Source organism: Oryx dammah, unplaced genomic scaffold, assembly GCF_014754425.2.
Source record: "Oryx dammah isolate SB20612 unplaced genomic scaffold, SCBI_Odam_1.1 HiC_scaffold_18, whole genome shotgun sequence".
NCBI lineage: Eukaryota > Metazoa > Chordata > Mammalia > Artiodactyla > Bovidae > Oryx > Oryx dammah.
Window position 1 is genome coordinate 77,456,651 of NW_024070202.1, and position 14,838 is coordinate 77,471,488.

The following is a 14,838-nucleotide window of genomic DNA, read 5'->3' on the forward strand; positions in this document are numbered from 1 at the left end:
TCCCTGCCCCATTCCTGTCCCCAGTCCTCTAATCTCGCTCCTTCCAGCTAAGCTGTTCCCTCCTGTCCATGGTCTATGGGTGCCTTGACCTGTGGGCCATTTCTCTCTCTTCACAAGGGGAGTCACTGGGTGCCTGCCCCAAAGGCTGACTCTTGAGAGCCTTTCTGTCCATTTCTGTCTTCCAAGGCCACCCTTGAGTGGGACTGCTGCCTGGCAAATGCCCGTCTCCAGCTTGCACCAACGGGCCAAGCTGACCTGTCTGTGGACCAAGTGGGTGGGTTTTGACCCCTCCAGCAGCCAGACAGAGGGAAGGCCATCTGTGTGAGCTGAGGGGGCCATGGGGGCATTCGTGCAGGAGTGGTAGTGACAGGAGGTGGTTCTGAGCCTCTTGCCTCTGCTTGAGCCTGATTGCAGACGCCCTCCTTCCGTCTTATGATGGATGGCTGTGGCATCTGCCTGATCTGATGACTTAGCAGCTCTGACATCACCGAGCTCAGGATGGGCAGTTCTGGCCACATGATCAGTCACTCAGTGCCCCATGGTTAGATGTTCTGTCTCTACTGGGGCCCAGTGACAGATCAGGAGCTGCCTTTCAAGTGGTATTTGGTTCTCTGCTGCAGGTGGTGGGCCCTTGGTCCAGAGCCTGGGACCCGGTCAGTGACACTCCTTTTGGGGTTTATCACACTCCCCACAGTGTAACACCTCAAGTATCACAGCTGCCAGGTCACAAGGCCTAAGAGTCAGGGCTGACTGTGGCCGACTGGCTGCAGAGTGCTTTCTTTCTCTGGCTCCACTTAACTTATCAGCCTTCTGTTTCATCCAATAAATAGGTTGGAACAGTATCGCCAAGTGCAAGAATATGCTGCTTCCAAAATCTGAAGAGGCTTATCAAGCACTACACACCTTTCTTAAGAGAAACAAGGCACGATCATTAGTTACTCACTTTAAAGCAGTTGTCCCTGGCATGTCCCAGACCACTGGGCCGCTGCAAATTTCACGGAGGTGGCAGCCCCTGAGACTTTTTGAGATGTGTCTCACCACGAGGCATCCATGATACTCGCCGCTTGTGTTCAACTAGCATGATGTCCAACTAGGATGATGTCATCAATATGGTGGGCTGATATAATGTTCTGGTCTGTGTAGACCAGATGGTTTAGGTCTCTTGGGACCATACTGTGATGGAGAGCAGGAGAATTCACAGGGTGAGGCTGGGTGTATGAGAGACGTTGTAAGACAAGGATGGAGGCAGATTCACATTTAGCAGAAGTCAAGCCACAGTCTAATCCCATGGGGAGCTCTGGGTCATGAATGGCCTTGTGTGTGAATCATCTCTCCTGAGGCCAGGTAGCCTTTGCCTTTCTATACTGGGCAGTCATTGGTTGGAGGCCCTGGTAGGAGGGTGGGGGCTGCCAGATTCAGCAAATAAAAATTTAGCAAATAAAAAAATTGCCCAGTTATATTTGAATTTCAGATAAACAGCAAATAAAATTGTAATATATGTCCCAAATATTGCACAACATACTGTATTTTCTCCACCAAACCTGGAGGCACGTAACCTCCCAGGTGTTTCTGGGCAGGATGACTTAGTAGATTGAAGGCGAGTCTTAGGAGAAGGGCCCAGCTGTGAGCTATTGGCAGCCAGCTGGAGCAGGTGGAGGCAGGTACAGTGGCTGTACAAGGGGATCATGGCAGCCTCCAACATCTACAACGTGATAGGTTGTGACATGAACAGGATTGCTGTGTACTCTATACAATTACAGCCACCACTGAGCTCTTTAAGAGTTAAATAATTAGGTAATTGGTGTTTTGAATGTTTCATATTATGCAAAAGTCACTGGTGGGTTGCTATATATGAAGAGAGTTTTAGTGATATCTGGATAATTGGATGGAGTTTTTGAATGGGCATCATTTGCCTTTTATTTAAAGCAAGGAATGTAGGCTCTTGCTGTTGTAAATTAGTTCTCTATGATGTTTTCAAAGTGACTGTAAAGCTCATGAGTATAGTTCAGCCACGCAGGGAATCCATGTGGGAAGCAGCAGCAGACCTAGCTTGACCAGTGGCATCGTTAGACCTGGCGAAAGTCAGAGGGTGGGACAGAGGCCCGACTCCATCTGCAGGTGGTAGGGCCAGAGTGATAGGAGAACGTGTGGCAGAGCCCCTCGTGCTGTGGCCACACAGGACCTGCCAGAACCACCGCCTCTGCAAGGTGGCCTAGCTATGTCAGAGGACCAGGTCCTAGGGAGGCTGGGGGCGGTGGCTGCAGCCTGTCTCTGCTCACTTCCTTCACTCAGGTCTTTCCCCTTGGAGAGCCAGTTGTTAAACATTTTCCAGCTGGGTTTCCATGACCTTGAAAGGAGTGAAGTCCAGTTCCTGCCTCACCTCCTGTGGTCTTTCCTGAGCCACTCTGTTGAGGGTGATTACCAACATGTGCCCCATGTCCCTTGCTTCCCTCTCTTCGGGCTTGCTCACATGAAGTAAAGCCGAATAACTTGTTAGTCCTCATGAGGCAATTATGGTCCATTGAGCTGTACCAGACACCCAACTAATGCTGAATTCATTGATAGGCTCATAGTCTCACATAAAAAGTAGTCCAGAGGTGGCTCCCACCCCCATACAATGACACCCTGATGTCAGACTCTGGGTCAACCCCGTGGGTTGTCTTGTCCTCCCGTTCATGGCTGTCTGGGGTACCAACAGATCCAGTGATGCTCCAAATGCAAGAGGAGTTGGGCTTCCGCTGCCACATGTTCCCTAGCTGCCTCCCTCCTGTTGTCTCCAGAAGAGGATGGGGGTGAGGCCAGGCAGGTCCAACCCCCAGTACTGGGTGTGTTGCCACAAACGGAGGCTCTTTGAGTAAGAATGAAGGGGAACCGGCTGTGGGTGGCAAGAAACCATGTTTGCCCCCACCCCTAAGAGCACATGTGTCTAGGGCACTGCCCAGGAGCAGGCCACCCACTTGACCAGGGCCAAGGCTCAGGACTTTTTCTAGGCTCAGAGACTGAAATTGTGAATGAATCACTTATCTGAGATCAGGTAGGTAGCAAGTATCCACCAGCTCCCTCTTCCTGTTCCAAGTGCCACAAGGGAGCTGGAACAAGGACTTCCAGGGTCACGGTTCCTACAAGGGAGAGGCCACTGCCCAGGGAGGCTTGAGGGTGAGGCAGCTCTCTCCAGGGGCCCCTGTCTCTTTCCATCTGTAATTGGGACCCCTGACTCTTCTACTTCATCTGTTACTCTTCTTTTTTTAATGTTGATATAAAATACATGCAATGAAATTCATATTTTTAATCAAGTTTACTTTTTTGTTTTGTTTTTATAGATATAATTTTAAAATATTTATTTATTCATTTGGCTGTACCAGGTCTTAGTTGTGGGATTTTCTTTAAAAAATTTTTTTTATTTGTTTATTTTTGACTGCGCTGGGTCTTCATTGGGCTTCCCAGGTGGCTCAGATGGTAAAGAATCCTCCTGCAAAGCAGGAGACCCGGATTCGATCCCTGGGTCAAGAAGATCTCCTGGAGAAGGGAATGGCAAACCACTGCGGTATTCTGGCCTGGAGAATCCCTGGATGGAGGAGCCTGGTGGGCTACAGTCCATGGGGTCTTCATTGCTGGGAGAGAGTTTTCTCTAGCTGTGGCAAGCAGGGGCCACTCTCTAGTTGCAGTGCTATGGGCTTCTCATTGCAGTGGCTTCTCTTGTTGCAGAGCACGGGCTCTAGAATGCTCAGGCTTCAGTGGCAGCACGTGGGCTCAGGAGCTGTTGCTCATGGACTCTAGGGCGCAGGCTCAGTAGATGCTGCTCACAAGCTCAGCTGCCCCACAACATGAGGGGTCCTCCCGGACCAGGAACTGAACCCATGTCTCCAGCATTGCCAGGTGGACCACCAGAGAAGTCTTACCCACTGGACCACCAGAGAAGTCCCAGTTGTGGGACTTTCAATCTTCAGCTGTGGCGTGTGGGATCTAGTTCCCTAAACAGAGATCAGACCTGGGCCCCCTGCATTGGCAGCATGGAGTCTTAGCCACTGGACCACCAGGGAAGTCCCTCCAGTTTGCTATTTTTTTTTTTAATGTTTAATTGAAGGATAATTGCTTTACAGAATTTTGTGATTTTCTGTCATACATCAACATGAATCAGCCATAGGTGCAGCCATATTTATGTATTTTCTGTACAATTTGTTTCTACTTTTATCATGATTGATTCCTTTATTCTTAGGTTTACTTTATATTCCGTGTGTTGGGTTTTTTTTTTTAATACCTTTAGAGGAATGCTTTGCTCATTCATTTTTCATTTATTTTTTTTGTAAGTGAATTAAGGGTTCCTTTGAGTTTTGCTTTAGCTTAATTGGAGGCTAATTACTTTACAATATTGTATTGGTTTTGCCATACATCAACATGAATCCGCCACGGTGCTTTTGCTATTATCCGTACTTTTTATATTTGGTACACTCATGGTTATATATTTATAAAGGGGGGTGTAACCCAACTCAGATTTCCTCTTTAGCCCAAATACCATTTACATCAGCCTAATTTCCTTTGTGTACTCTTTGAGTGCATTATTTCAAATCACTATAAATATATGTATTTCTCCAAACGCCTCTGACTTTGTTCTGCTGGCCCCTCAATCTAGAATGTGCTTCTCTGCTGGCCATTTCCTGCTCGTACATCAAGGACTGCAGGAAGAGGTCCTGAGAAACCCTTTTCTCCAGAGAACCCTCCCAGTCTCTCTCATGTTCCCTCAAGACTCTGCAGCTCTGCCGGTATCAGTATTTGCTATTTGCTTGTCTCTTCTGCCAGAGTGTAAGGTCCTTGAGAACTAAAAACTAGTCATTTTCATAACCTCAGACTGAACACAAATTAGATGCTCAATAAGTCTTAAATAAATGTGTGATTCAATCCCTTCCGAAGCTCTGTTCGGGTCATTGGTGCTTTCATTCTGAGTGCTAATTAGGGCAGGTTTAATTGCTGTAACCAATACCAAACAGGAAATGGATCTACAGAGCAGAATTGTGTTTGCTCCCATGTTAGCCCAGCATTATCCTGCCTCCTTTGGGTCCTGAATGATCCTGCAGCTGGCCGATGTGCAGGACACACCCTGTTCCTCACCCACTCTCTGCTCCCATCCCTCCCAGCCTTTAGGTTTCACCCCAACATCTGGCCCCAGGCCTTCAGGCCCACCTGCTGTCAGAGGCAAGCACTGTGCTGGACAGACCTCTGTGGCCACTGCGGCCGCCCCCCGCCACCCCCTCTCTCCTCCCCACCTCCCCTGGCTGAAGCTGAGGTCTCTGAACATCTCCATCATGGAAGCAGCTCCAGAGCTACTTCCTGACTCCCAGCATGTGCTTGATCCTGGAGGGACCCTCCCCATCTAGTCAGACTAATCTTCCAGCACACCCAGAGTCAGGCTGAGCTGGGGGTGAATCCTGGCTAAGTCACTGATGGCTGCTGTGTATCAGAAATCCCTTCACTCCCAGGGGCCCCAGCGTCCCCACATTTAAAATGACTGCCCTGAGCTTGCCGGCCAGTTGTGATCCATGTAAGCATCTAGCACAGCAGCCGGCCTGCGGAAGGCGCTGGGTACTTGCCAGCAGTGGTTACCGGGGCCCCAGCCCACTCTGCTATCTCTTGGCTCATCTCCCCCTTTCTCTGTCCCTGACACGGCCACACTACCTGATACCCTCTCATCACCAGGCCCCTGCTCTGCCCTTACACAAGGGCGCAGCCAGCCTCCAGTCGACCCTGCTGTAAGTGAACACTTGCAACACCATACTGACCTGCAGGCCCTGTTGTACCAGGTCAGGGAGTACCCACACTGTTGCCCAGCTGGTGTGGAGGGCTGGCAGGCCAGTGGGGAAGGGGCTTGCAGGCAGGATTCTCCAGCTTCCAGCCTCACTTTCTTTCCCACGGAATATGGAGTCTGGTGATTTGACCCATTTAACTTTGAGCCTCCATCCTTCAGAGTCTGGGCCTCAGAGCCTCTGTGCAAAGAAAGCAGATAAGGCCCAACCTTTTTGTTTTTAACTTGATTTTTAAATACTACTTCATTAGTACAAATCCATTGCAGAAAACGCAGGACATATAGATAAGCAAAGAGGAAAATAAAGTCACTCATATTTCCACGATCATGATAACTACTATTACTATTTTTCTGTATTTCCTCCCATGTGTATATCACATATACATATATATGACAGGGTCTTCCCTGATGATCCAGTGGTTAAGACTCCAAGCCTCCACTGCAGAAGGCACAGATTCAATCCCTGGTTGGGGAATTAAGATCTGCATGCTGTGTGGTGTGGCCAAAAAAAAGAGAGAGATTTAAATATATATATATATATGAGAAAAATGGATTGTGTTATATTTTTAAACTGTTTTTCCTCTGTATTTGTCATCTATTCCTATGTAAAAAATTACCTCAACACTTAGTGGCTTGAAACAACAAAACTGTATCTCACACCATTTCTGTCGCTCAGGAATCCAGGAGTGGCTCAGCTGGGAGGTTCTGGCTCAGCATCTCTCCTGAGGTTGCAGTCAGGATGTTGCCTGGGCCTGCATCTTCTGAAGGCCCAACTGGGGCTGTTGGATCTGCTCCCAAGGTGGTTCACTCACCTGCCTGGCAAGTCGGAGATGCCCATTAGCAGGTGGCCTCAGTTTTTCTTAGTAGAAAAACTATCTACCTCCTGATAGAACCTGAGTGTCCTCATGACCTGGTGCTGGCTTCCCATAGAGTGAAAAAGCCAATAGAGAAAAGCGGAAGCTTCATTGTCTTTGATGGCCTAGCCTCACATTTCACAGTCCATCATTTCTGCAACAGCTTATTAGTTACATAGGCTAGACTATTGAGCGTGGTGGAGCCTACACAGCAGCTTGAATGCCAGATGTGAGGCTTATTGGAGGACCTTTCAGAAGGTAGCCCTCATGTTCTCTCCTCAAAAAAAATTTTTTTATTTGGGCTTGCTGGGTCTCAGTTGGGGCATACAGGATCCTCGATCTTCACTGTGGCTTCGGACTCTTAGTTGTGGCATATGGGATCTAGTTTGCTGGCGAGGGATCAAACCCAGGCCCCCCACATTGGAAGCATGGTGTCTTAGCCACTGGACCACCAGGGAAGTCCCACATTCTCTTTAAACAAAATGTCATTAACATCATTCCATGCCAACAGAGGCAGATCAATCTTATCATTTTGCATATAAATGTAGCATAGTTTATTTAACCAATTTCTTAAAGTTGGGTGTGTGGATTATGTCTCATTTTTTGATCCTATAAAGAGTAACCTGGAATATCCATCACTGAATTTGCTAGATTATTTCCTAGAGATAAATTAAAAAGAAAATTAAATCATGCCTATCAATCAGCTCCTTGAGCAACCAAAGGATGAGGACACTAACTAGGACATAGAAGTCCTTCAGCTCCTACTCTCTCTACTACCCCACATCTCTCTCCCCGATTAAGTCAGGAGCTCACTATCTGCTGAGACATCCTAGCCCATTGCTGGGCAGCTCTGTTGTTTTTATTTTTGAGAAAGTCTAAGCAGAGACCACATTCATCCAACATCCTCAGGACAACCCTTGCAATACTGACCACTCTGTGTCCTGAGCATCGCTCCGGAGCCATTATCTTTGATGTCCTTCCTCTCCTGGCCTCTCTTCCCTGGACAGGTCTGTCACTTGCTACAGTGACTCTTGACTCCAGCCCATTGCTGACCCTCTGGTGTCACTCCCTCAGCTGAGAGGGAGGAGACGAGACAGGGCACACCTCCTGTGGTGGGAGCACAGGAGAGCCGACTGAGGCAAGACAGTCTGGCTCTGGAGGATTAACTAGTGTGGCCAAGTGGGGGTGTTGCCCTCATAGGTGCAAGGAGGAGGCCCAGGAAAGGGGTCTGGGGAAGGATGCTCACTGGTCAAAGTGAAAGCCAGAGAGGGCCCCGGAAGTCCAGCAAACCAGCAAGGGACCTGCTGATCTCTGCCCAGCCCTGTCCTCTCCAGCCTCCCAGAGGACAGGGCTGGGGGATTCTGATCCACCTCTCAGGTGCTGTGAACCTGGACCAATAGAAGGGCAGCTGCTCCTTGTTCCGGCCAGTCCAGAAGGCCAGTGTGGGGACTCCAAACCCAGGGATGAGTCCTGCCCCCTCTGTGAAGACAGAGGCACAGAGCCAGGGTCTGGTGGGACAGTAATCTGCCACATGTGGGTCTGGTGAAGCCCTTTTTGCTCTATTTTGGGAAAGAGATCAATCATGTCAAGAGCTTCCTTGGGGATGACCACACTGGCCATTGGCTGGAGAGACTGGCATTCTATCCAGCCACCCGGCCCACTTGTGAGCCCTTGCTAATTTTAGCAGTGCTTGGCAGCTGCAGACAGGTCCTGCTAGACAAGTTCACTCCCAGGCAGGGAGCTGGGAGTGGGGAGGAGGGATGGTTCTCAAAGTGAGCACTGGCCTGGACTTTGCAGACCCCAAACGCAAGAATGACCTTCCCCACCTTTTGAGGTAGGTTTTGATGATTTACAGTTGAAGACCTTTGATGAAAACAAGCATTTTCTACTTGGGCAGGGAGGAGGGGGCATGGCCCTGAGGTAAAGGTGGTGCCAGTCATCAGAGTGGTGCCCTGCCTCCATCTACTCCCTGACACTTGCCTCACCCCTCCCCTTCCCACCTCCTGGCCCCCCTACCAGCCCCCAACTACCATCAACCCGCACCCCCAGCCCCTACCCCTGCCTCAGCCCAGGCCTGAGCCTGGCTCTCAATGACCCAAACGATGTCTTAGGCACACCCCCCAACCCCTCATTCAACCCACCAGCCTGACTGGGAAAATGGCAGGGCTTTGAGGGCACAGGAGAGGAGCTGAGAGTCGCAGGAGGTCTCTCATCCTCTGCACCCCAGTTTCACAAGGAGTCTTCCTTGCTCAGGTCCTCAGGCCAGGCCTCCCTGCCACCAGCCTGCCTCTCCCCTCCCAAGTGCAGTATAGACCTCAGGGGAAAATTGGCCAGGGGTCCCCATGGTCCAAGACCAAGACCAGGTTCAGATTCTTCATCCCGCACAGGGTCAGGCCAACAGCCCCTCCCAGCCTGCTGGATCCTTGATGTGCTTTCCTGACCTGGGCAGTGTGAAGACTGTCCACCCTGGACGTCCAAGGACTGAAGGGGACATAGACTGGTTCTGCTCCTTCTCCAGAAGCTCTGGACAACAAATCTCTACCCCCGGGCTGAAGGCATGGGGCACCACTCCATAGCCCTTGTCACTCCTGACCCCACGCAGGCCTCCTTTGCCCTTTTGGCCTTGCTTGACCTGTGGCAGTAGGCAGAGTATTTTAGCAGCTGCCTGCTGAATGCTCTCTGCAGAAGCCCCGGGCAGCCTGAGTGGGCAGCTCTCTGCTCCATGGCCCATACCTGCACAGGTGGGCCCCTGACTTCCAGGCTAGAGGCCAGCCCTGTGCCGCAGCAGGAAGGAGTCTCCACCTCCCCCCAAACCTACCTCTTGGCCTCTCAGAGAAGTGGTGATGGAAGCCACAAGGAACCGGGCCCAGACAGATTTGAACCCGGTAAGGGTCACCGCAAAACCAGGTGAGTGATCCCTGGGGCCATGGCTGGGACAGCAGAAGTGAGGAAGGGGCTGGATCCCCTGGAAGGAGGCATGGAAGCTAGGTGGCAGCCGGCTGTCCAGCCTCTCTAGGAAGGGTCTCCGTGGACAGTGTCTTCCTGGGGACTTGCTCCTGGGCTGACAGTGCGAGACTGTCTGCTGTGCACTGGCCTCACAAATCCAACCGCTACTTGGCATCAATCTCTCCTTGACTAACAGACACACTGACATGCCAAGACCAAGTGGATTCCCCCAGCCCTACCCACGCCTCTCGGTCTGTGGGACCTCCCCTCCTAGTGCACAGCCATCAGTATGCATATAGTCCATAAAGCCACAGGTCTGGATGAATCCATTGGATGTATAGGTTGGAAGCAAAGTGGGAGGGGCCAAGTTGGTGGGCAGAGATGATGGGGGCTGGGTCTGTGGAATTGGTTGAGACAACTGCCCTCTTTATGCCATACTCGGCACTTTGGGACCCCACTTCCCTGGCTCAAGAAAGAAGGCAGGACATGCTGCAGGGCTTCCTTTAGACGGATGAGACAGGTGAAGGTGTGAGAGTGCCTCCCATCCCAGCATAGCACTGGGAGGGCCCCAGAGGGCCAGGGCATGGCGCCCCTGGGCAAATGTTGAACACCCTGTGAGCTTTAGAGCCCATCCATTGCCCTGGAGGGCAGTGTGAGCCCCCTGTGTGTCCAGCTGCAGCCACTGGATGGCTGTGTACACACAGAGGGTGATCCTGGGCCAGTTGCCACATACTCCTGGGGAAGCAGTTCCAAACATGTCAACCTGAGACCTGCCTTGAGAATCCCAGGAGAGCCAAGATGGGAGCACCCAGGAGAGCCAGAGGGCCAGGACACCAGAAGCCGGGATCCTGGGGGCCATGGCACTATCAGATGGCGGCGGTGGCCCTGCCTGGAGCATAGTAGATTTGCTCAGGCAGGAGACCCCCCCACACACACTGTATTCGGGTGTAGCTGTGAGCCATGATGCTGTGTCCTGTGACCTCTTGGTGAGCAAGCAGGGGTGCAGCTGTGGGGTGAGAGTGGGGGACAGGCTCTGTCTGTGACCTGGGGGACAGGTGGCTTCTTGGAGTTCCTCAGGCAACTCCCCACAGTCCCTAGGCTGCTCAACAAGACCTTTAAGCCAGAGTGCATGGACACCCAGCCTGGGCTCTGGGAAGGGCTGGGCAGCCCAGTGGGGTAGGGAGGGGAGGTGGGCTCAGCGCCACCCAGGCCAGCACCCGGGTTCAATGCCAGCTCTGAGCTGTCTAAATTTGTGGCTTTGGAAAGGAAGTAGGGGTAATAAAATGCTTGAGTCCCAGGGGATTAAGCAGGAGATACCCTGGGCAGGGTCTGGGGATGTTCACAGGGGAGTCTGTGGGGCAGACCTCTTCCCTGTGACTTGAACCCCACCCATACCCCCTGGACACACAGCCTTGAGAGCTGAGGTGACTGTGCAGTTAGGAACACCTCCTCTCAGGGTTGCAGGCTGACTAAGTGTGGTGCCTGCAGATACTCAAGGAAGGGCTTTGTAGCCATCTTGGAGGATGCTCCCCACGGCCAGAGGGGAGGTCAGCTGGAGGCCCATGTCAGTCTGCGGCCTGCAATGTTGGTCTGCAACCACGGAACCTTCCAGCCCCTTTCCAAACATGTGCCCACATGGGCCTGGACACAGAGTGAAGCCATTGGGTCACAACCCCTCATGGGTCCAGGCTTACAGCTATGGGACAGGCTGCCATGATGGAAGGAGAGGGGATGAAACCCAGCGGGGCCTGAGGGCTGGACCTCTGCAAGATTAGCATTGCTTTTGATAAGTGCCCGTGATGTCACACAGTCCTGTTTGGGGAAAGATGCCAGGCAGCCCTTGTGTCCCTGGCCTTAGGTGCTGGATCCATGCTGTGTGTTGGCTGCCTGTGGCCACCATCTAAAAGATGAGCAGATGCTAACACCTCCCCTTGTGCCAGGGATGTGAGGCAGCTTGTGTAGTATATTCAGCTCAGCACCGGGCATACTGCAAGGATTTAGCGAATGTTAATGTTACTATTCCTTCTTGGCATGTTTTATGTTTGGAAGTGTGTGTGTGAGAGAGAGAGGGGTCCAAACTGTAGGCGTGGACCTCTGAGGACAGCCTGCATGGTTTCACAGAGCATGGGGCCTTCTCCAGAGCTGTGTCCTGTGAGAAGAGCCTTGGGGCAAGGGGCACCCCACCCCATGCCCAGAGCTGCAGAATAGCTTAGCAAACACTGGTGTCTGATTCTCTGTGCTTTGTTGTAGACTTTGTCAGCCCCATTCCTGTGTGAACTTCCATGGGTTTAAGTTTTAAGCAAGGGGGTCTTGGTAAGAGAACTGGTTCCTAAGTGAGGCTCTGTATCTATTAAGAATGCTTTGGGCTTTAGGAAATGAAACATCTGACTAACCATGGCCTTAAGTGATGAGTGCTTGTTTCCACAACCGGCACAGGGAGGTGTGTGGGTCCAGGGCTGACTCAGCAGGTCAGTGACGTCATCAGGGCTCAGCTCACTCAGCCTCTCTTCACTGCCATCTCTAATATGCTAATAGCCTCTTCTCTTCCGCCTTGTCTCCTCGTGGTTCAGCATAGCTGCTGCAGTGCCAGTTATCACACCCTTATATAGTTGTGTACACAAAGCTGACAGGGTACTGATCTTCCCCAGAGGGCCCTCCTCCTGCTAAAAACAGGCTTCCCTTCACCTGTCATTGGCCAGAACTGGACCACATGCCCAGCTATAAACCAAATCACCAGCTAAAACAGGACAGGGTAACTGGGCTTGGCTTAGCCCAGTCATGGGATGTCGCCTCAGCCTGGTGAGGGGCTGTCTTCCTTTAAGGTGATAGCTTCCCAGTCTCCCAACAAAATGTGGGCTATCAAAGCTGAGGAAGAAGGAGCAAATAGCTGTGTCATCTCCTTATTGGAATTCAGAGCATCTCCACCCCCGAGCTCACAAGGAAAACTGCCAGCAAAAGAGGCTGAGATTTTTGAAGAGTGGATCCATGGCTTTTATTTGAGTATTTGCCCTTTCTTTTTTGGTCCGAATATCCAGGGAATAAAAATGGCCTTTTCTGCATGAATACATGCTATTGTGCAAAGAAGGAAGGGCTGCCATATCACTGTCCACATGCAAGGTCAGAGCAGGGTCTCTGCTTTCTGGGGATTCATGGGCATGGGTACTGTGTTTACACCCAACCTCGTGCCACCACGAAGGGGTGTGGGAGGAGACCCTTGCCCAGGCTGTCCATACTCACAGGAATGGTGACATTGAATCTATCTTTTATATATAGGGACCTTTCCTCCCTCTAATGGCCTCAGCAACTTCCAGGCTGTGGACACCATGCTTTAGTCCAAAAGACACCTCTAACTAACTGGTGACACCTCTAACTAACTGGTGTCACCTCTAACTGGTGCCTTGACTAACACTTAATGAAAATTTGCACCACTGGCTCATTTACTCCCTTAGCATAAACTCGTAGAGGTAGAATGATTGGATCTTTTAGACAATAATACCAGCTGCCCATCGCCCTCCAGACAGACTCTTCCAGCCTGTGTCTCACCCACTCTCTTGGTTAGCACCTCCCTCTTTCCCTGACCTGGATCAGGGGTACAAAGCGGGTGCTTCATTTGCCCTCTGCCCCTCACCCCCAGGCTGCATTTGTTTAGACGGGGTGTTGGAACGCCACTGTCTTAATTTTCCAACTGGTTTTAACTGCAGTAGTTTGAAATGATGAGTCATTCTGGACTCAGGGTGAGGGGGCAAAAGGAGACCCTCAGTGTAGGTGAGAAACACCCACTCTGCAGGTCCCTCCTCCCCAACTCTGCACAGCTCCTCTCCCACCCAACTTCTTTCCATCCCCCTCCCTGTGCAGGCAGAACAGATCCTGGCAGAGTTCCAGCTGCAGGAGGAGGACTTGAAGAAGGTGATGAGGCGGATGCAGAAGGAGATGGACCGAGGCCTGAGGCTGGAGACCCACGAGGAGGCCAGTGTGAAGATGCTGCCCACCTACGTGCGCTCCACTCCAGAGGGCTCAGGTACCGTGGTGCAGGACAGGGAGCCAGCGGGTCCTCAACCAGAGGCATCTGTCCCCTGGCTCCAGCAGGGAGAAGTGCCCTAGGCCCTTCTTAACAGCCCTGATTGTCCCTAGCAGCCCCAGCGTGCTGGGCCCCAGACACTAGCCTGTTCTTACTCTCCGCTCCATTGGCCCAGCCCTGGGGCCTTCAGGCTCATTCTGACCTCAGAGAAACTGGCTTTTTTCATTTCACAAGGAGAAAAATGGTTTCCTATAGTCATTTGGGGGACTCTAAGCCCAATCCTGAGTCTGGACCATTTTCTTAGATCTTCGGGTGGGCTCTGGGCTTGGGGGGACTTCAGTCCAAGGCAAGGAATTCCTGCTGACTTACCCAGTTCACCTTTGACCCTTTGCACAGTTTACTCTGGGGTCTGGTACCAGGGGCCCCTCTGGTGCCCCCACCATGCCTTTACCTCCTCTTCTCCAGTCTCGGGGGTCCTGCGAGGCAGTGCCCATGAGACAGATGTACTTCTGTCTGTGGCTGCAGAAGTTGGGGACTTCCTCTCCCTGGACCTGGGTGGCACCAACTTCCGGGTGATGCTGGTGAAGGTGGGAGAAGGTGAGGCAGGACAGTGGAGTGTGAAGACCAAGCACCAGATGTACTCCATCCCCGAGGATGCCATGACGGGTACTGCTGAGATGGTGAGCACCCTGGGCTAGGGAACAAGGGGCTGGGGCAGAGGGTAGTGCAGGGACCAGTGTCAAGACCATCCAGGATCTTGGAGCTTGGCTAGTCTTGGTGTTAGGGCCTACCTGTTCATCAAGGGCAGGTGGCTGTGGGCCCAACTTCAGGGGGCCCTGCTACAGGAAAGGGAAGCAGCTGAGAGTCCTAGGTGGATGGCCATGGGGCATGGGCCCAGCAAGTCGAACCACTGCCCAGTTTCCCAGAAGGATCAGAAACACGGTAGGGCAGTCAAGAGAACACTCTGGTCCAACAGGCTCATAGTCCATGGATACATTCTACTTCCTCCCCAAGTGGCGTTCCCTCACCCTCCACCAACATAGATGCCAGGGGGCATGACTGCAATGATAATATCTGTTCAGGGGGAGGACTCAGAAGGACCACAGAAGTAGAATGAGCCCTAGGGGAGGTGGTTGGAGCCAGAGCCAATTTCCTTGAGGCACAGGGTTTTAAGAGCCAATTTCCTTGGACAGGCCATGGCAGCCTGGTCCTTGCCATACCCT

The 14,838-nt window shown here is 51.8% G+C and overlaps 1 protein-coding gene across 1 annotated transcript in view; it reads left to right on the plus strand.

Annotated features, from left to right (window-relative positions):
• GCK (glucokinase) overlaps positions 1-14,838 on the plus strand; it is a 36,389-nt gene that overhangs the window by 13,176 nt on the left and 8,375 nt on the right. The window contains exons 2-3 of the mRNA XM_040259852.1: positions 13,453-13,615; positions 14,141-14,295. Coding sequence (XP_040115786.1) covers positions 13,453-13,615; positions 14,141-14,295 — 318 coding nt within the window. The remainder of the gene's footprint in view (positions 1-13,452; positions 13,616-14,140; positions 14,296-14,838) is intronic.